General features: G+C 50.3%; 1 protein-coding gene across 1 annotated transcript in view; it reads right to left on the minus strand.

Moving 5' to 3' along the window:
• Nucleotides 1–260: 260 nt before the first annotated feature.
• Nucleotides 261–15,431, minus strand: part of ALPK3 (alpha kinase 3) — a gene marked incomplete at its 5' end in the record, with an annotated part of 49,058 nt that continues 33,887 nt past the window's right edge. Inside the window, 9 exons of the mRNA XM_081227920.1 lie at nt 261–2,042; nt 2,649–2,697; nt 5,036–5,259; nt 6,061–6,149; nt 6,709–6,989; nt 9,216–9,251; nt 9,406–9,533; nt 9,909–10,056; nt 10,708–12,784. Of these exons, the coding sequence (XP_081084046.1) occupies nt 1,697–2,042; nt 2,649–2,697; nt 5,036–5,259; nt 6,061–6,149; nt 6,709–6,989; nt 9,216–9,251; nt 9,406–9,533; nt 9,909–10,056; nt 10,708–12,784 (3,378 nt within the window). The 3' untranslated portion in view covers nt 261–1,696. The remainder of the gene's footprint in view (nt 2,043–2,648; nt 2,698–5,035; nt 5,260–6,060; nt 6,150–6,708; nt 6,990–9,215; nt 9,252–9,405; nt 9,534–9,908; nt 10,057–10,707; nt 12,785–15,431) is intronic.

The following is a 15,431-nucleotide window of genomic DNA, read 5'->3' on the forward strand; positions in this document are numbered from 1 at the left end:
AGCTTGGAAACAGTCAGTGAGTAGCTGAGAGGCAGGAGCTGGTCAGTCCCGGGGCTGGTCTTGCCCCAGTGGAGGCAGCCAAAGACACTGGGCATTTCCCCAGAGCCCCAGCTCTGCTCTTCCTTCCTGGGTTCCTTCCTTTGCATTCCTCTTCCAAATGAATGAGCAATTCCAAAGGCCTAAGCGCCCTCGTAAGGGGCACAAGCCATCATTCCATTAGTACAAGAAGCACAGACTGTCTAGCTGTGGCCACAGAAGGCTGAGGCTGAATGCCAATCTAGGATCCAAAACATGGATTCATTTTTCCAGTGGGTCCAGGGACTGTAGGACGCCTTCAGAGAACCACCTGGGGAGACGGGACCCTGACCCCATATACCTACAACCACACCAGATAAGGGCAAGCAAGATACACAGTTGCTGCCTTTATTGCATTCCAAGGGGAGCAGGCTAGCTCCAGACCCACCCCATCCCAGGCCTCAAGGAAGGGTTCTCAGGAAGGGCCCAGGGTGCTGGGCCGAGCACAGCAATTCCTTGGGAGCCTATATTGAGGCCCAGAGCTGGAGTCCCAGGGTCAAGAGCTAATGGTTAGGGGCAGGGGTCCTAATTCTGAGGCACAGAGACACTCCTCCACCCTGCACATGGGTGGATTGCATTCTTCCTACAATTCCCAGGTGCACGCCCTCTGGAGAAGAGTCCCAGCCCTCTATCCCTGGTCAAGGGGGGATGTGAAATTCACTGTGACCCCACCTCCTTTCAGTATGGAGCACAAGGTCCCACAAAGTCAACACCTTCCCTCTAGCCACAGCTGCTGATGCAACCCTCATGCCAGCTCTCACTTCACGGGCAGAAGGCCTGGGAGAAGTAGGGGAGGAGTGTCCTGGGGTGGGCTGAGAGGCCAGAGGGTCTGCTCCTCACCTAGGTATGGTGGGTAGGGTGGGGGTCAGGCTAGGGAAGCCCTCGGGCAGGGGAACAAACAGAACTCAGTGAAAGGCAGGCAGCAGGCTGCAATTGGGCTCAAAGCCAGGGATGGGGGACGGGGTGCAAGGGAGCATGGGAAGCAGGTGACTGAGTGCCTGAGTGATGGGGGAAGGAAGAGCATGAACACACATCACCAAAGACCACTGCACAAGGATATGACAGTCTCTGGAAGGGCCCTGAGCCCCATCCGGGCTCAGGGACAGGTTAGTTGCAAGATAAGCTGGGATGAATGAGGCAAAATGACTCGAAGGAAAAGACACCCTGAGAGTCACCAGGCCAGACACCGCAGAGGAAGTCTGGAGCCCTGAGGACAGGGAGGGATCGGGGCCAAGTGAAGGGAAAAGCGTAGGTGCTGGCCTGCGTGCCCCCAGAGTGCAACATTCACGGCAGGGCCTGGGGCAAGGGGTTGGTTGCAGAATTCATGCAGAGGACTCAGGGAGCCTCCAGCAGTGGCCAGTGTAAACTTCAAGGAGGGCTAGACTGCAGGCCCTGGGAGGTAGGGCCTGGGAGCCGTGGGGACGATGGCACCAGGAGAGGCCACCGGGCTGGGTGTCAGGCACCAAGCATCTGATGAGGAGAGGCTGCGGGCAGAGGCCCCGAGTTGTGCCTCCTCAGTGCGCCTGCTCCGGTTAGTCCTGTACTGGGAAAGTCTCCGTCGGTTCGAGCTGCTTCCTTGTTGGTCTGCTGCTGGGTGGAGGCCCCCAGCCTCCTGTGGGGGCTACCGCATGCCCTGGGCCTTGAAGCCTCCATCTTGGATGGGAGGCTGTCCCAGTAACTGGGTGGCGACTGCCTCTGAGGCCTGAGGGGTGGCCTTGGAGCTTGAGGCACTCTTCTGGGTGCCCTGGGGACTGGGGGGGCCTTTCCTCTGTGGCTGAGGACTCAGCTGGGGGCCCCTCCTGCCGGCAGATGGACTCTTGGAGCCTTTGGCCTTGGCTTGGGGGTGGGCAGCCTCAGGGCCCTTGAGAGGTTTTAGCCCCAGCATCTCACAGAAGCTGTTGCACTGGTGGGAAGAGGCAAACTGGTCCAGCAGGGCAGGGAAACAGCTCTCCTTGAGGCCTTGGTATCTGCAGCCAAATAGTAAGAGCTGAGTAGGAGTCCCACCCAGAGAGAGAGTCCTTGGGGGGCAGACTGTGGGGTGGTCACAACCAGGGTGTCGTGCCCAAGGTACATCCTACCTTACCTCAGGGTGCTGGGGAGTCCACCTGGGGCCACCTCAGATGGCAGCATCCAAAACCTCAATTCTAAACTGAGGTCTCATTACACCCTGGCCCATGGAATTCATCGGGTGGGACATCACTCAGTGTGAGGATGATCTGCCTTATTAACATAAATCAGAGCAGACTCCAGCTCACCACTCTACTCACAGGGCCCTGCTTATCTGCACCCTGATGAGCTTTCACAAGTGAGAAGGAAGAGGAGCAGGTACGCTGAGAGCCCAGGATGTAGGTGGTCCTGTGCGTGGGCGTCAAGAGCTACTGGGCCAGATCTGGGGCCAGGGTCACAGCAGGTGGGGGTCAGTGGCCCCTGAGACATTACTACATGGCCATGGGTGCAAGTGGGACACTTTGGTCACAGGTCTAGCACCTCAGGGATGGAGAACCAGAAGAACTTTGACATTTTACACCCTGAGCAGACTCTCAGAGGGCATTCTGTCCCCAAGAAGCACTCACCCTCGCAGTTTGGTAGCAATCTGCACATCAGTCATTTTCCAGTTAACCCCTGAAAAGAAAGAGAGTGGGGAGTTGATGGCATCCTGGACTGGTTCTAGGGCCCCCATGTCTCCAAGATGGATATCACTTTAGATGGGAACTTGCCAGATTGCAGGGCACATCTTCAGGTACCCTCTCACTGGGCATCACCCTGGCCTGTCTCATGGGCAGTGTGGGTATCTTTGTATTATTAGTAGTAATATTATTCCCATTTTCACAGGTGAGGAGATAGGCTCAAAGTTAAGTGACTGCAGCAAAGTCACATTTATTCATTCATTTAATAATTGAACACTGTCTGTGTGCAATGACCACCGTGAATCAAAGTTCAGTCTTTCTTACTCCTAGATCCAAAAGTCTTCCAGCTGTGCAATCCTGCCTCTACTGGATGAGATTAGGTCACAAACTGAGCTGGCCTCTGGCTTTGAGCTAAAACTTTCTCCTTCCTCATAACAGATTAGCCCATCTGGGCAAGAGGGAGAAGGTGGAAATGTGAAGGCATTTCAGGGCTGGGCCAGCAGAAACGTTAACACTGGATAAGACTGGCTTCCACCTACTCATAAAGTGCAGCAAGCAAGCACTCCAAGAAGCCCAGATGGGTTCCTAGGTTAAGACAGCCTTGAAGAACAGATCCAGGCAAGTGGTGACAAAGGAGACATTTCCCACCCCGGCCAGGCCACCCCAGCATCTTAGCATTCATGCATCTTAGCATTCATGCGTCAGGTCTGTGACTCTCCTACCCTGTTTGTACACTGTCCGGTTGCCTTCCTCCAGGAACCTACCTCTCACTAACAGGCCTGAGTACCCGTGGATGATAGAGTGGCACAAATGTGGGCTTGAGAACCAGGCACACCTGGATTCACATTTCAGCTCTGTCACTCTGGAGCTGTGTGTGCTTGGCCAGTCACTTACTATCTCTAATCCTCGATTAGAGATAATGCTGCCCATCTTGCAGGGGAATTGAGAAGATCACAGTATGTGTAGGACTATAACTTAGTGTCTGAAACAGTAGTTATGCAATAAATATTAATTTCTTTGTCATTTCTCTTTCAGCATTTATCACATTCCATTTTGCATTATAATAATGATGATCCCTTACACCTGCACAGAATTTTGGTTTGCAGAGGGCTTTCACAAATACAGTCTCATTTAATATTCTTAACAAGTCTGAGAGATAGGCAGGGAAGATATGATTATTCCTAGAGAGGGAAAGGAAACGGAAGCTCAGAGAGATTAAATGACCTAACCTGTCTGAGCTTGTTTTCTTCTCTGTAAAACAGAGACCCAGCTAGAAAATGATGAGACCTAGGCTTGAATTTCTTTGACTCTCAAGTCTTTCTACTATATTATGTTATCATCTCATTGTAGAAATTAGTATACTTATCAATAGCTTCTTGAGGACAATGGCTATTCCTAATTCACCTTTTTATCTTCCCAATATTTAGTAATGTTGGAGGGAAGGAAGGAAGGAAAGAAAAATTTATGAGTTAACAAATACAGTGAATGATAATGGTTTAATGTGTTACTAGCCCCCCTCCCTTCAATATATAGAGTTGTATATACAATATTTATTGTATTAATATTTATTCTTTAACCCCAATGCAAAGCACATTTAAGCCAGTTTTCTATCTCTGGACCTTGGTTTTCTCACTTATTTACATCAGGGATAAAATGTAATAGTGTGTGATATTCCCAGCACTCCAGTCCTCTCACTGTAGAGAGAATTTTATCTTTTCCTCTCCCCTGCCCTGTCTGGTTACAGAGAGTAGGCCTGGAGAGGAGTAGTCAAAGAAGGAAGGAGAATTCATGCTTGCTGGCCTTCCTTTGTTGGGGAGAATCTGAGTAATGGGAGAAATAGAAATAAGAAGCAAGAGAGACTAAGTTTGTTTACATAATAAAAAGCTACCAAAGACAGAGGGGGGAGCGGGGAAGGAGGAGACTGCAAAGCTATGTGTGCAGGGATGGAAGAGAGAGTTTAGGAAGTTAGAGAGTAAGAAAGTTCAGAGCAGAGCTGCAGGGAAGAAGGAAAGGGAGATTTTGAAAACGCGGTTGTGGGGTTTGAATTAGATCCCATGTAACGGTCTTTGAAGTAAATTCCTTTTTAATTTTAAGTGAAGCCTGGAGTGTACTCCTTTAAATACAACCGCAGTTATAGACTAGGCTCCATGAGGCCCTGATAGGTATTAGCATTGCATACTAAGTGGTTCCTGTCCAATGCACTTTACAAGGTTACTGTGAAAGCAAAGGAGAATATGTGCAAAAGTGCGCTGCACACTAGTAAACGAGAGCTGTGACCCTGCCCCTCCGCATGCTCTCCTGCACATGTACATGCACACCTCACACCCTCATACCTGCCAAATCTGTGACAAGGAAGCTGCCATTTGTCCACAGATACAGCCAGTGCTGGAAGGTCTGGCATTTCTGCACGGCCTCAGAGCTGCTAGATGCTGCTGGAGCCGCAGCAAAGCCCCATTCCCGGGAACAGTAAGACTCCATGGGCTTGCCCAGGTCCTCCTCCAGGGTAGCATATGGGATATTGTTTGCAGGCCGGTAGATCAGATACAGTGGGATGATCCTAAACATAGTGTCACCCTGCAGTGAGCAGGAAGTATGGCCCCAGAGATCTCCTCCCTCCACCTCAATTCTACACTCTTGGATCCAAAAGGAAGGCCCTTCCAAGAACAGAACTCTCAGCTCTGAGCCTGAAGGACAGCAAGGAAGGGGTGGTTCCACCCTGAGTTCAGGAAAGGAAATGGAGGCCTCCTCCATTCTCTGAGGTCAGTGGGATTAGAACTGAACCCTGTAGCCCCAGGAGGCCTCTGTGCTTGAGTGAGGGACTAAGACCTGTATGTGCTAAACAGAAAGGAATACCTCTGAGAGGATTCAACCAGACTGTGCTCAATGCCAGCTAGACCCTAATACTGAAGAGTTGAAGTTCCAAGTCTCAAAATGAAAACAATTTCCATGTGTAGCTGACTCCTACAAAAATCCACACTGACCCCGCCCACCTACCACATTAGAATCCTGACCAGTTTGCCTGGAAGCTTTAGCCTACCCCATCACCTTCAGAGAGGCCCAGAACCTGCTGTGCCCAAACTCTGCAATCAGCAAAAACTGGGCAAAGGAGTGGGGAATTAGGGTGGGTGGGAGGAGACTGAAGACCAGAGCAGAAGCTTTTCTAAAGTGGGCAGTGAATCTTGAGGTCTTTATTTCTAGATTTTGTGGAACCATTGAGCTGAGCATGGGGTTAGCTGGGGGCCCATTTACACATGACCATTACTCAGGAGGCCCCCAGGAGGCTGTGAAATCATGGTTCTCTGCAGAAGCTCAAGTCAACAGGTCTGCACACTGTACGGCCCCCTCCCTGTACACTTACTCAGGCACGTCCCCAAAGCCAGGTGCAGCCCGGGCTTCAGCCGCAAAGATTTTGCAGTACTCTCGACTCATGTTCTGGATCTTGCACCCCTGTGGATTGAAGAGAACCAACTCTGATCAGCAAGGAAGCATCCCGGGTCTCTGTCGTGCCTGGCTCTTAGTGGGAAGGCCATCTGCTAGAGGCTGCAGGGAGGATTCCAGCCCTGGGGGAGGTGGGGTTCATTCCTACCCTCCTCCCTACTCTGCACCTCATTTTTCTCATTTGTAAAACAAGAGGCTTTGGACTTGTTTTCAAAGTGGTTCCCAAAGTGTGCTTCCTGGAGCCCTAGTGATAGATGGCAATGCCCCAGGGGCCACACTGCAGGAGAGCAAGGTACCGACCCCGCTCACAGTCACTCCCCTTTTAACTCCCGAATAAGGCTTCTGTGAAAGATATCTTTGAGGGCAGTGAAGAAAGTTTTCTGCTGAAAAATACAGTTTGAAAACTATAGCCCCAAAGATGTAGCCTGGAATACATCTCAGGCTCTCGTCGAGGTGAAGTTGAGACTAAGATGGCTTCCTCCTCCATACTGGGCTTCCCAGTAGGACCCAGGCTGGGAAGGGGAGGGATGAGAGAGTGGAAGGGTGGGGCAGGGGGATGGGACAGTACCTGGATGGTGACGTCATAGTTTCTGCCCAGGAGAGAAGTCTCACTGCTGGGCCCAAACACAAGCAGGCTGGACACCTTGATGATGCACGTGAGGCCTGACTCGAAGATGGGTTCCAGCCCGTAGATGACCTTGGCCTGGGAGGCCTTCCGAAGGCCACACCCGTGTCCACCCCCTTGTAGCTCCTCGCTCACCAGGCGCCCGAAGAGCTTGTCCCCCCAGCAGCCAGAGTCAGCCAGACCCTTAGCAAACACCATGGGGGTCATCTCAATCTCTTCTCCAACTGAAGGGGAACAGGAGAAATGTGGAAAACTAGAAGCTCCCCCCCGACTGCTGTGGGACCTGTAGCACCCCACCACTCTGTCCATGACTGCTCCTTGGGTGTGCACTTGGTGGGGGGCCTATGGACTATGACCTCCTGAGGGCAGACACTGTATCTGGTAAAACCACCGTCATTCAACAGTGCTCGTGTGTGCACAGAGTAGGGGCTCAGCCAGTGTCTGTGGAAGGCAGGGGTTTTCTGAGGAAGCAGCAATCAATACAGAATATCAGAATTACTTTGTTTTAGAATTCAGTGTTTTGATCAAATGAATAAATGACTCCATCTCAACAACGTGTTTGACTGAAACAAAAAGTTTGTGAGACAAATCCAGTAGCAGTGATCACTCCTAGTGCTCAGATTGGGATCACTAAATACCATTTTCCACTAAAAGGAACCAGAACTCCCTAAAGAAATGGTTGATTCCAGGTCTAGGGCAGGAAGTGTCCTAGACTGACCTGAAACATCTCTGGACCAGAAAGCAAGTAAGGTATCATAAACAACTGGCAACTTGTCAAAAGGACACAAGAGCCAACCTGAAGAGGCTTCTACTGGCGAAAAACGAGACAATCTTACCAACAACAACAACAGCAAAATAATTGCAAAGCATTGAACATTCAAATGTGTTAAAAATCCATACTTTCATAATTATAAGTTAAAAAAAAACCTTCCCTCTGGAAAAAACCTCCCTCATTCATGACCTTTGGAGGATGTTAGGGCACCAACTCATTATTCTGAAATCTAATAAAAGCAAGGAGGAAAAGAAAGTATTTTTTCCTTCATTTTCTGTTGGACCTATATGTATCAGGATTACCAAATAACCATTTCTTCTTTTCCAAAAAATTTCAGCTAATGAATAAAGAAGAAATGACGGAATTAAAATACTCCATGTTGCAAACCTTAATGAAATAAAGGACTTAGGTGATAATCAGTGACTGCTAAACCCCCTAGATGATGACAGGGGTTGTATCAGATACAGTTTTTTAAAGTTTAAAAGGGATAGATCAGGCAGAAAACACCTGAATGAACCCAGTGATCATTCCTAACATTACTAAAACAGTCAGACATCACATGCCTCCAGATAGGATGCAAAAGGAAATACACAGCACACTTGTGAAATGTTCACACACCCCAAAATTTGCACCTGAATTGCAGCAAGCATCTCAAGCTAATTACCAGCTTAGAGGAAGCACATCAATGAAGCAACAAGTTAAATGGTGATATAATCAATAAAATCCAAAATGTAAGAAATTCTTCAACAAATAAATGGCAAGGAGGGAAAACAAACGAGGGAGGAGGAACTATTATACATTTGATAGATTTAAGAGATTTTGTTAGCCAAAAGCACTGAGTGGTTCCTAATTAAAATAAACCAACACTTATGAGAAAGTTGGGAAAATCTGATTGGATATTTGATGATAATAAAGTGTTATTACTAAGTTTTTAGGCTTTTTTAGTTTTTAGGTGAGGTTATATTTGATATTGATTAAATTTGACTTGATAACTGAACAAAAGGCACTAGTTGAATGAATGAGTAAATAAGTGAATGAAGGAAGGAATTAAGGTATTAGTTGGCAAATGAAGCTCTAGAAACCTTTCCATCACCAGCCGCCTTCACGGTCCTAATCCTTAGAGTGTCTTTTGCAGGAACAATACATCTCTTCCCCTAATATTTGAGCCTTTAAAATGCTTATCAAACTTTGGGGTGTATCACAATCACCAGGGCATCTACTGACATGCAATTGTGTTAGGTCCTACCCCAGAGATTGTGACTAACAGTATCCGCAGTAGGGCTCAAATAACTGCATTTTCAGCGAGCTCCCTGTGTGAATCTAATGCAGGAGTCCACAAACCACTGTGAGAAACTCCGGGGAGGGAGCTGGCAGGGTGAGAAGTACCCTAGTGGCCAGTCCTGCTCTTGATCAAGGGCTCTGACATGGGCAAAGGGCACAGGCTGAATGAACTCCTCATAGGATGTCCCCTTAGCCACTTCCTCCCCCCTCATCTTCTGAAACAGCTGTCCTCCCCCATCCTCCTCCACAAGCCATATCCTAAACTAGGAGGCAAAGGGTAGCTGTATGTGGCGATAAACATGGCATTTAGAACAGATTCCAAGTCTTCAAAGAAGCCCCTGTAGATAGCAGGGTAGGGACACAGGCCCACCCATTCCTCCCCCTGAGGGGCACCTACCTTGACCTTCTTCTCTGGAGATGAATCCTGACAGCACTGTGTGGAGAAAGAGAAGAGAAAGCCGCTATCCTCAGGCAGGTCTGCCCAGAGAGAGCTCCACCTCTGCAAAGACGACTGTTTCCCGCCCCACCCCCAGTGGGGGCCAGGCAGAGACCCCGGGGAGTGGGGTGGGGGCAGAGCTCACACTCACCCTCGGGGCTGAGGCAGAAGTCAGTGGAGGCCGAGCCGTGCTCGTTGTGGATGGTGCATCGATACACGCCACAGTCTACGGGGGACGCCTGCACGATGGCCAGGGCCGCTGGCCCCTCATCCCCTGCACTGCAGAGAGGAGACCCTCTCTGTGAGGCCATCACCATGGCACAGCCCAGGGCCACCCTGCGGTCCTGAGGCTTCGCAGATCCCACTCTCAGAGGATGCTGTGAGCCCTGTCTCTGAGAGCTCTGGGAAGAGCTGGGCCTGCATCACACAGCTCAGGACTGCACTAGCTGTGTGCCTTTGGGCAAGTGACTTAATACCCCTGAGCCTCAGTGTTCTCCCCTTCACTATGGGAATACTAGCATCTCCCTCATAGGGTTCTTGTGAGGATTAAGTGAGGAGGTAGATCCAAAGTGCGGGGACAATGCCCCCCGCAGTATTGTTGCTGTAATTTATTAGGGAGCCAGGTCAGCTGGAGGTGGTACCCAGCTGGCTTACCTCCTGCCCACCTCGCCCACTGGGCGCTGATCTTTGGCCCATGTCAAGACTGAGTCACTAAGAATGTTGAAAAACTGGCACCAGAGCTTCAGGCTGCCCGAGGCATCAGGAAACTGCTCCACCCGAATCTTCCGGATCACCTGTGGGGCTGGGAGCAGGGGCACAGTTGAGAGGAACAAGCCACTTCCCCTCCATCGTGTGCCCTCTCTGGCCCTACCCCTGCTTTCCTGGGTGTCCTTGGTGGCACAGGTTGAGAGAAAACGGGATTCAAGCCTCCACACAGCCCCGACTTGAGTCCCACCTGTATCTCTGAGGCTTTTGCCCTGACTTCAAAGCACACATCTTAGCTAGAAAGAACATAGTATGGCACCTCCACTCCAGGCCAGGGAGAGCCTCACAGCTGAGGCCGCAGACAGCAGTCAAGAGAGGAACTTCAGTTTGCAGCCTAGGCTCCTAAACCTAAGACCCTGAGTTTGAATCCTGTCCATACCACTCTGTACTCGCGGGACAAGTCTGCAAAGAGGCGATTACGGTGGTGATGATGATGGTAGAGCTAGGATACTATTGAAGCCAGGCCCTGTGCTGAGTACTTGATTTATTCTATCCCATGTAACCCTCACAATGTTACAAAGTTGGTACTATTTCCAACTCCAAGCGGCCTTTCCGATTCCAAAGCCTGCGGGATTATTACGTAAGAATACCCTTTAAAGAGGTACGCTAAACCTCTAGCAGGCAGGGTTACCCCAGCAGGGCCCTGCTCCGGTCAGCCCGCTCCTGGGAAGCCGTACCTGTTGCTCACCTTTTAGCAGGTCTTTGGCTCTCCTTGGCTTGGCCGGAGTACCCAGCTTGCCTTCCTCCAGGGCCAGCTCTGCTTCCAGGTCGCTGGCTCTGGGGCTGGAGCCCAGGGCCCCGGCTGCCGGCTCCTCCTCTGCCCGTGGCACCTCCAGCAGGCCTGCCTTTCTGCCCTGAGTAGGGGAGCGTTTCTCCCGCCCTGGACTCCCTACGGGCCCAGGGGCAAGGCCCTTCCGGGGCCCCCGGGGGGAAGCCGAGGGGCTCTCCCTTTCTTCGGGCTTGGTTGGCTCCCCGTCTCCTGCTCCTCTGACCTTAGGGAGAAACCTCTTCCTCCGGGCCCCCAGAGCCAGTTCCTCGGGTGTAGCTGCGGGGAGATCTGTCAGAGCTTCCCCTGGGATCTCCTCCTCTCGGAAGGGTTCCTGGGCTCTGCTCTCTGCTAACAGCAGTCCCTGCCCAGGGGCTGCCTGCCCACCCACGCCCCCCAGCGGCCCACCCATGCCGCTCTCCTGGGAGGTCTGCAGGAGGCCAGGCCCCTCAAGGGAAACCTCTCCCTCACCCTCACTGGATCCTCCTGAGGCCAGCCTGGGGCCTTCCTCCTCACCTACCACGATGGCAGGGACAGAGAGGGGGCTGGGGCCAGCGCACCGGGCAGCAGCCAGGGCCTGACGACCAACCTGCACCTCTCGGTCCAGGAGGCCTGTGAGGCGGCGGGAGGTACAGGGGCTCAGCAGCAGGGTCTGCGCACTCTGCACCAGACGGTTGTTCTCCACACGCTCCAGGATGCGCCGTGACGTCCGGGGACTCAGACCGGCCACTTCCACGGTGGGGGCCAGAGAGGGTGAGGGTGCCTGATCCCCAGCAGCAGCTTCCCCCTGGCCACTCGTCTCTGAGCTGGATAGCTTCAGCAGCAGGAGCAAGTAGCTCTTCAGGGAGTCTATGAGGCCAGGGTCACAGGTCTGGGGGCCTGAAGTCCTCCCTTCCACACCGGGCACCTTGGCACTGGCCCCCTCAGCGTCTGCTGCCCTGGTTCCTGGCGGGTGACTCTGGCTGGGGGTGCCCGGCCCCAGGTGCAGTGGGGGGGCAGAACTCAGCAAGGCCTTGTCCCCAGAGGGTAGGAAGGCAGCTGTGCTCATGTGCTGAGAAGCCGGGGTGCTGGGCAGCCGCTGCTGTGAGTTATCAGTCAGGCCAGCCCCAGGAAGAGAGGGCAGAGTGGGCACCTGGGGGCTCAGGCCAGCTGGAGGACAGCCACCCAGATCCACAGGCGGCACTTCTCCCGGCTGTTCCTGCTTGGGGCCCTGGGACAGGCCCTCCTCGGGCTTGTCCTTAACTGGACCCGACTGCTCCGGCCCTTGACATCTCTCTCCTCCCACCTGCTCCAAACTGCCCTCAGGAGGCAGCTGTGCCTTACGCGTGAGGCCCCCCGCCAGGGGACCCGGCACAGTTTCCTCACGGCTCCCGGAGGCTGCTCCTGCTGCCTCGTCAGATCTGAGCATAAAATCAGGTTTGTCTGGGATGGAGAACTCTTCTGGGGTCTGTTCAAAGCATGCAATAATCTGAGGGGACCTAGGATCCTCTGAAGGTGGGCGTTTGGGGACCCTGGACTGTGGGCTGATACCGGTCATGGACGCCTTCTCTGACCAACATTTCATGGCTGTGGGAATGCTCCCCTCCGACCATGTCCCCTTGTCTTCCTGCACCCTTCTGTCTGCCTGTGTCCTCTCATCTGCCTGGGTCCCCACCTTGCCTTGTGCCATCACGTCCTCCTGGGAATTCCTGCCTGACTCTGACCTCTCACTTTCTTGTGTCACAACATCCACCTGTGTCTTCCTAACTGCCTGTGTCCTCTGGGTGGTTTGTGTTCCGACTCCCTGCGTCCTCCCATCCACCTGCATCTTCCTATCCACCTCTGTATTCTTCTTGCCTCCAGAGTTCTGATCAGCAGATGCTCTCCTGTCCTCCTGGGTTTCTGTGTCCATAGGCTCAATGATGTCCTGACTTCTGGAGGTGATGCAACCAGCAGAGACCGTCTCAGAGTTGCTGCTGGCCAATGTGGTAGGAGCCATGGTTGCCTGGGACTCCTGGACCTGAGAACACACGGACAGAAGCAAGAACTTAACTACATGTGCCTTAGAATCTCTTTCCAATCCAACATCCCAGCCTCCTCTGACCTCATCCAGAACTGCCATGATGAGAACCCTGCCACTTGGTTTCTCAGGCCTGCTAGGGGTGACAGAGTCCCAAGCCCACCCACCCAATCTAGACCAGGGAATATCCAGAATCCAGATCTAGCTCTGGCCCTCCCCACCTCTCCCTGAAGAAATTTTGCCTCTCCTGACAGCCCCTGATCACGTGCTACCCCACCCCTCAACCCTGCCATTAGGAGGGGAGTGTCCTCTGCCCAGGGCCTCCAAGCAGTCAACCTGTCCCTCTCTTGTGGCACTAACTGCCCTGGATAGAATTATGGGTGAAGTGGGAGAGTGCCAAAGGGTCTCCTTGACAGCATCAGGGACAGCATCATCATTAATGCCGAGTGAGTGGTAATTACAAAATGCCATCCAGAGAGGGTTAAAGTCATTAGGAGTGACACCTATGCCAGGAGATCCATGAAACATTATAACGTTACCCTTCTGAACACCCGCTATTTGCAAAACACTATGCTAGGCCCCTATTTATCACATATGTATTACCTCACTCCTCACAACAATACCAAATAGTTGCAAGAATCATCTCTATTTTAGAGATAAGAACACTGATGGTCAAAGAAGGACTATGGTTTGTCCATTATCAGATAGTAAGCGGTAGAGTTTCATTTAGAAGCTAGGTGTGTCTAGCTTCAAATCTCATGTTCTTTGTTGTTACACTATATGGTCACACATTTAAATATAATTAAAGGACCTTCTATCTAAACATCCTGGCATAAAACAGTAAATTGCCTCTTTTCCTGTTGGATATAATCAAAACCAACTAAGTAAACAAGAAAAATCAAAGCAAATTCCATTGATAGTGGAAATGGAGGCTAATAAAACCTACAGTCTCAAAAAAAAAAATGGGTAAGGATTGCCAAAAGCAGATAGATGAAACTCTGGGAGGTTGCAAGAGCTGTAGGATCATGGAGGACTGGGTGGAAATCAAGCAGAAGACATACAAGGGAGACGTCCAACAGTCAGGAAAAGAACAGTGGAGCAGCCTACTGGACGCAGTTCTCAAAAAACATGAGCAAAAATACACGAAAATTGCTAAGAAAATAGATTTTGAACATATAAGAACTTAAGGAATAGTGTTCCGGGGCCCTGGAGGAAACTACTGGAGAACAAACTTTGGTCAACCAAAAGATGACTGGGGAAACCACAGCAAAAGAATTGATGGTGAACGCTGAACATATATTTAACCATAGAACCAAGACTAAAACCAAAAAAGTTTAGAGTGGCAGATCAGAATGTCATTGTTTATGCCCTGACAATGCAGAAACGATACAACTAGCACAGAAGGGGAAGGGGGAAGAAGATGACAAGTGGAGTTAACTGCCTTAGTTGTATCACTTATACAAGCCAGGAATCAAAGGCATGACTCAAAGCTGAAAACCCAGGTAACAGAAATACAGCATATTCAACTATACAAAGATAGTCACTTAGAAATAAAACTTTGGGATAATAGGAGATAGAAAATGAAAGGGAAAAAAGGTAGGGAGGAAGTGGAAGCACGATCACTGCTCATCATAAAAAAGTAAAACACACTGACTAAACAGATAAAATTATGGATGATATTACATAAAATTTAAATTATAAATTACTACATACAAATATTTCTAAGTATCAGAAGAACCACACACAAAACCAAAGCAAACAGAACGTATGAGACCTTAATATGTATTTAATTAAATTATACTTAAATTAAGTATAGAATTTAAAGTTACTTTACTGCATATGGAATTCTGAATGAATGGTATGAATACGAAAAAAATAGAAGAGTCTGGTGAATAACAGGAGCCATCAAATGTAAGTCTGACTGACCAAAGAACGTTAGTAAAAACGCTCCTCCAACTTCTCTGAGAACCAGTAAGACACGAACAGACAAAAACACCTGGGAGCTGGGCTTCCCTGGTGGTGCAGTGGCTAAGAATCCACCTGCCAATACAGGGGACATGGGTTCGAGCCCTGGTCCAGGAAGATCCCACATGCCACGGAGCAACTAAGCCCGTGCGCCACAACTTCTGAAGCCTGCGTGCCTAGAGCCCCAGCTCCACAAGAGAAGCCACCGCAATGAGAAGCCCACGCACCGCAACAAGGAGTAATGCCTGCTCGCTGCAACTAGAGAAAGCCTGCGTGCAGCAACAAAGACCCAACGCAGCCAAAAATAAATAAATTAAAAATAATAATACAAAAATTAAAAATAAATGTGATTGTAACACTCCCCTCCTTAAAAGCCTCTCAGCAACTTATCATCACTTACAGGCTAAAGCCTAAAAGCCCTAGCCTAAAAGAGCAAAAAGTTTAAGAATACTCCCTGCCTGGCAGGGTATGGGGAAACAGGCATCAGCACAGCCTCTATGGATAGTAATTTGGCATTATCTAGTAAAACTAAAAATACTTATACTCTTTGACCCAACAGTTCCACTCCTAGGAATTTACCCTATAGATATACTTTCATGTGCAAATTGACATATATACAAGGATACTCGTTGCATCATAGTTTATAATAGCAAAAGACTAGAAAATACCTAAATTACATCAA

Source organism: Mesoplodon bidens (genome assembly GCF_964165515.1).
Source record: "Mesoplodon bidens genome assembly, chromosome: 3".
NCBI lineage: Eukaryota > Metazoa > Chordata > Mammalia > Artiodactyla > Ziphiidae > Mesoplodon > Mesoplodon bidens.